Here is a 6,023-nt window from a genome sequence, read left to right as displayed (position 1 = left end):
CATAAAGCCTGGTAATGGTAGTGGTAGGAAAGCAGAGTTAATTTCTATCTCAGAATTGCCCAAAAACAATAACAATAAATTGATGAGCGTTTGAGAGTCATGAGGAATCTACTTTTTGATACAAAACATATCTTAAACTTTCATTTATGTTAAGCATTCCTCAGATGAATCAAATACATGCATATATATGTAGATGTAGTATAGTACTAGTGGTAGGTCAGCTTTTAATTTAATTTGACACTCGAGAAAATGAATTTTTTGCTACTTACACTTCAAAAATTATTATTGTTAAACAACACTATTTATTAGGGCTAAATAAAATCAATATAAAAACTTATATTTTGACCATAATTAATCAATATTTGTCATGATTTTAATTATAAATAAAATATTTATCATGATTTTTATGTATGACTAATTATTTTTTAGCCCAGCAAAAACATCGAGTTGCAGTTGAAGATTGTGAATATAGTTCAAATAAGCATCACTGTCAAGGCCTACGGGCTAAGGGACAGTCTCAGGTAGACAATTTCTATGAGGCATAGGCCTCCCAAAAGGTAACGGTGGCGTGCAAAGGTTTCCTCGGGCCGGACGGAGATTGGCGCTCGAGTGCAAAGGCAGAAGGGAGCTTGACTTAATGTTGTGCCGTACTACAGGTACGGGACCAATGTCAAGACATTCCACATCTATGGCAAAGCTCTCCATTTATAGTTTTCTCTTGTTGATTCTTTGCCTTGTTCCCATTGTTCTTCTGAATGTTGGAATTCATCCTTACATTATATGATGTCCACGACTATTACCACCATCACAACTACGACCTCCATGACTAAGACCACATCTATGAGAGTGCTGCATGGTGAGCCATGGTATCGACCATGCCCCTTTTATGAAGAAGTAGCATTTACTTCAAGAAATGCTGTTGAATTTTCAGGAAGTAGTTTGGAACTAATCGGTCAAGTGTTATTATTATTCAACAAAAGGCTGATTATTTTCTTTCTCAACAAGTAGGCATGAAATCAACTCTAAATAGGCTTTGAACCCATGTTTCCTTTATTGCTGCTAGAGTACAAGATTAGATACATCAAAAGTAGAAAATATTTTTTCTAACATTTGTTCATTGTTACATCATCTCCACATAATCTCAGTTTTGATACAATTTGAAACATCTCAGAATTAATTCAGCAATTGACTTGAAATCTTCCAATCGCAATTGTATCCACCCATATCTCTCACGTGGTAATATTATATTTTTTTATGCTTAAAATCAATCCTTTTAACTCTTCTAGAGTTAAAAAGGACTTTTCACGGTTAAATATTGTGACTTCAGTCTTCATGGAGATGATGACAAAGCAAAAGTATCTCTTTAGCACAGTCTTGCTCGGAAGCATTAGTATTTTATTTTATTGTTTCCCCCAATTTGCTACTTGCGAAAAGCAATTCGGCATCAAGGACCCACAATAGATAGTTTGTTTCAAGAAAATCAAGAGTACTGAAATTCAATTTTGTGAGATTGGCAATTAAACTACAACAAGTTAACATGCACTTTTAGCATAACATTCAACATATACATTAAAGTAGAATCAAATGTATAATACATGAATATAAAGAAAAAGTGACATAAAAGTATTACTAGCAATAAGGAACATATATGTTACCATGCAATTAAACTGAATTATTATGACATGCATACATGGAATTAAATATATTTAAGTTTGGCTTAAATATTAAATTGTTACAAATGGCAATTAATTGGTATTCATGTCAATTTGTTTTGTCACTAATTAAATTTTATTGCATATAAATATGCTAGCAAACATTCAAAATACTACATAGGCATATGAAAGAAAACTATGTTGGTAAAGTAAATTAATTAAATTAACTTCAAGTTAGTTATATTTTAATCACAATATCTACACTAGCCCCATGCCTAATGATCCATGTTGAATGCAGCAATATGGAATGTTCGTGGCCTGAACAAAAGAGATCATCAGCTAGCAGTCAAAGACATCGTTGCTGAGTGCAGTTGAATGATATTTATGTAGCAGCATGGACAGGATCCTGGAGAAGTATGAAAGATACTCATTTGCAGAAAGACAACTAGTTGCAAATGAGCCTCAGTCCCCTGTAAGTTCGTTTGCTCAATTAATTTATTGCTTAATTACATACGCTAATTAATGATGTTTTAAATCAGACACTTTTTAACGTTAATTGGTAGCTGTGCAGGCAAACTGGAGCCTGGAATACAGCAAACTTAGGGCTAGAATTGACCTCTTGCAAAAAAATCATAGGTAATTAAGCAAGCTTGTTATAATTAATTAAACAGGATTAATAAATGATGCATCAGATAAAACTACATTTATATATGTTTAATTTATTTTTCTATTTTTTGGTCTACAATTGTCCCATATATATATATAGGCACTACATGGGAGAAGATCTTGACTCCATGAGCCTCAAAGATCTTCAGAATCTTGAACAACAACTTGACACTGCTCTCAAGAACATTCGATCTAGAAAGGTATATGTATATGTCTAATTATGATCCATCGTGTCATTTATAATATAAACTCTTTCGAAGATTAATGTCTCGAGCTAATGAAATCTTAATACTGTTTTGTTGTAATACAGAATCAACTCTTGTACGATTCCATCTCCGAATTGCAGCGAAAGGTTTGTCTCAACTACGTACATACTCATGAATATAATTCCTCGTCAACATATTGTATATAGTCAATTCAGTAGTCGGACATCGTATGGTTCGAATATATTTTTGGTCCCGTAACTTAGATCATTTGACGTTTATATTTTTCGAACTTTTTAGATTAGCATTTTGATCCTGCATCTTTTTAAGTTTTGCAACTTCAATCATTTTTTTCACCGGTGTTCACCATTCTCACCGAAGAAATAAATGTGCATCTCATGTACCTTTTGAAATTGGGGTTACTGTTACTATTGGCTCATTTTGCCAGCATTTTTATCCCTTAACTTCTTGGGTAGAAGTGGCGAAAAAATGACTGAAATACTGAAAATTAAAATAATGCAGGACCAAATATCATTGGCCACAACCACGTAACAATTGTTGGCTGTAGTTTTTACATGTGTGGCTAAAAAGGCATAGCAAAAATATTTCACCATGACAAAAAAATATTTCCATGATGGATAAGCTAAGTTTTTGCATGAATTTTAGTTATTTACCCACAACTTGCAGTTAATAGCCATTAAAAATATAGGCAACAATATTTTTTTTTTAATATGCCTAAATTACGAGATCAAAAATATATTTAAGCCAAGAATAATTGTGGGAGAATCATATGAGAGAATGTCTTATCCAACCATGAAATAAGAAAAATAAACAAATTATTTTTCTTCCTAGGTTTTTATCAACTAGTATTCTATAGCCAATAAATTCTATTATTCGAAAATACGTTAGTTACTGTACTATTCTAATAATCTCTATACATAATCTGTTTTTGGACAGGAAAAGGCAATACAAGAGGAAAACAGCATGCTGTCGAAGCAGGTGACTATACGTACTAATACATTGTGCTATCATACTGCTATCTGTCTCATTTCTTAATCTGGGACTAACATTGTATATCACACTGCAAGAATTATAGCCTACAATATTCTTAGATACTGATGGTCAATTTCTTTGATATATATCCATAGATCAAAGAGAAGGAGCATGAAATAGGGCAGCAGCCAGAGTGGGAGCACCAAAATCACGGCCCTAACGCACCACAAATGCCACCACCACCACCGCCGCCGCCGTTCTTGATGGCCACCCCCCATCAACTCCCTGCCTTGAACATCGGGTAATGCCTATGGATCAAGGGCCAATTCCAAATTTCCAATACTCAGCTATATGAATTTTGGCAATATTGCTATGAATGATTGTTTAGATCGAGTTAGTTTTAGACATGTCGATCCATATAGAGAGTTTTCAACAAACTTGGATTGAACTCTCAGCTTGATTATCCAAAATGAACCTTAATTAATTGTGTTTATCCACAAAAAATTTAATTTTACGATTGAGGTTTTGGCTTTTGTATTTTATGTGAGGTAATAGCTCTAATCCTTATTCATGAATTTCATGACTTATTTTACAACATTGACGCAGGCATGGATACGTTGGGGAAGCGACAGAGACGGGTACGAGGAAGAATGAGCTTGACCTCACTCTTGATTCACTCTATTCATGCCATCTTGGATGCTTTGCTGCCTGAAAATTGGCCATTTAATTAACTTTCTGCATGCGGGCTAAGGATAATTAATATTATATTCAGAGGCTTGTGACTTAATTGTTCGTCTGTTGTTTTGTGTGTTTAATCAAATCTTGATGACATATTACTTCTTGCAATGACTTATGTATTAACGTGGCTGCATTTGTAATCTATAGTATATATATATATGTATGTTGTGACTTAGCTACAACCGTCATGAGCTGAGACTGATCGGGCCATGTTGTCCATGTCGTATCTTGATTGCCCCATGTTTTATCTGGATTCATTCTTCTATATATACTACGGGCCGGGCCTTAGGTGAGTTTGGATTCGGACATTGACACTATCATCTCCCACAAGATTGTCACTAGAAAAACAAGTCATCGTATTGTCAACTCTAATTATTCATTAACTTCGACAAATTAACTCCAATTATTAGAATAAAAGTGAAGCTAAAGCATAATAAAATTGCTAGATAAAAATTCCAGATTCCAAGAAGCTAATAATAAGCAGTTAGTCTCCGCAGGAACATGCATGATCCTACAGTCAAACAATCAAACATAGGTCCGAAAGGCCTAAAAAGATCAAAGAAGCAAAAAGAGAAAGGATCTCTGCAGGCCCATGTCATCATGTAGTACGTAGTTTGGCTTAGCCAATGCCCCACTTTGCCGCCCTTTTCTCCACACGATCTTCTTCAAGACCTGCACTTTCCATCCATTTATAGGAGTTAGAAAACTTAGGTCATATCGCAACATCATGGTGAGAATAGGCACGAAAATGCCTCATTTTGGCTTAAACGTGCAGGACGATTAGGCCTCTATTTCGGATCCGTCGACCACAGCCTGAGACCACGCAAGTTGCACTGCTGTTTTTGCCGGTGTCGTTTGGGATGATTCCGGCGGTGGTGTTAAGAAATTGAGAGGGATAAGTGACCGGAGAATCATGATTGTGGTTGATTTAAGAAATGCGGTGCAATGGGCACTTAGCCACAGAGTTGAGAATCATGATGTGGTTAGTAGGGGTGATGAAAAAATTTTAGAACCATCCTGTTGGAAAATAACAATATATTATTCATACAATTATCCCATAAATAAATCTCCTATATAATTAAATAATTATGTGCACACAAATATTAATCATATAGCCACATAATTGCGGATCGAATTAATTTTAAGTACCGGAAGAATGTTGATCCATGCATAAGGACGAGCCTCATCTACAAGCCCGTGCTTTGACTGGATTACTAACACATTATCTTCACGATCTCTCCCACGTTGGATCTTGCTCCAAAACTTGTGCAAATCACGATTATACGTTACTCGCCTTGGTGGATTTTACTACTACAGTAACCCACTAGTTTATACACCTCAAATCCAAGGAGCCTATGGTGCACTCCAAGGAAGAACTTAGAGAGAGAGAGAGACAGAGAGAGAGTATTGTGATCAAACTCATTAGTGTTTTTGTGTTGTAATTTGATGACAACCATGTACCTTCTTTATAGGTGTACATTACCCTATACCTAAAAGGAGTCCATATCCCAATTCATAATTGGAAGACAACAAACTCTATCCTAGATAGAATTATCACAAAGAAGTCCTTATCCCAATATGTATTTGAGAGATTCAAATTTTATTTCAAATATGGATGCATATTGGGTCACGGGTCCACTAACATGATACAATATCCAATACGCCGAAAACTGTTTGAGACGACAAATCAAATCATTTTCGATGATTTATTTTTCAAACCGCAATTCTAAATTTAGAGTAAAATCGCAACGCACTATTAATTTGATTTTAA

The 6,023-nt window shown here is 34.9% G+C and overlaps 1 protein-coding gene across 1 annotated transcript; it reads left to right on the top strand.

The window, feature by feature from the left end:
• Positions 1 to 2,046: 2,046 nt before the first annotated feature.
• Positions 2,047 to 4,255, top strand: LOC105180307 (floral homeotic protein APETALA 1 A-like). Its single transcript, XM_011103975.2, has 7 exons — positions 2,047 to 2,124; positions 2,224 to 2,288; positions 2,419 to 2,518; positions 2,629 to 2,670; positions 3,479 to 3,520; positions 3,670 to 3,815; positions 4,121 to 4,255. Exons 1-7 carry the CDS (start codon positions 2,047 to 2,049, stop codon positions 4,224 to 4,226), a joined length of 579 nt encoding a protein of 192 aa, XP_011102277.1. The 3' UTR covers positions 4,227 to 4,255.
• The last annotated feature ends 1,768 nt before the right edge of the window (positions 4,256 to 6,023 follow it).

Source organism: Sesamum indicum, unplaced genomic scaffold, assembly GCF_000512975.1.
Source record: "Sesamum indicum cultivar Zhongzhi No. 13 unplaced genomic scaffold, S_indicum_v1.0 scaffold00618, whole genome shotgun sequence".
Lineage (NCBI taxonomy): Eukaryota > Viridiplantae > Streptophyta > Magnoliopsida > Lamiales > Pedaliaceae > Sesamum > Sesamum indicum.
Note: the sequence above shows the minus strand (reverse complement) of the source record. Positions and strands in the feature narration are given on the sequence as shown.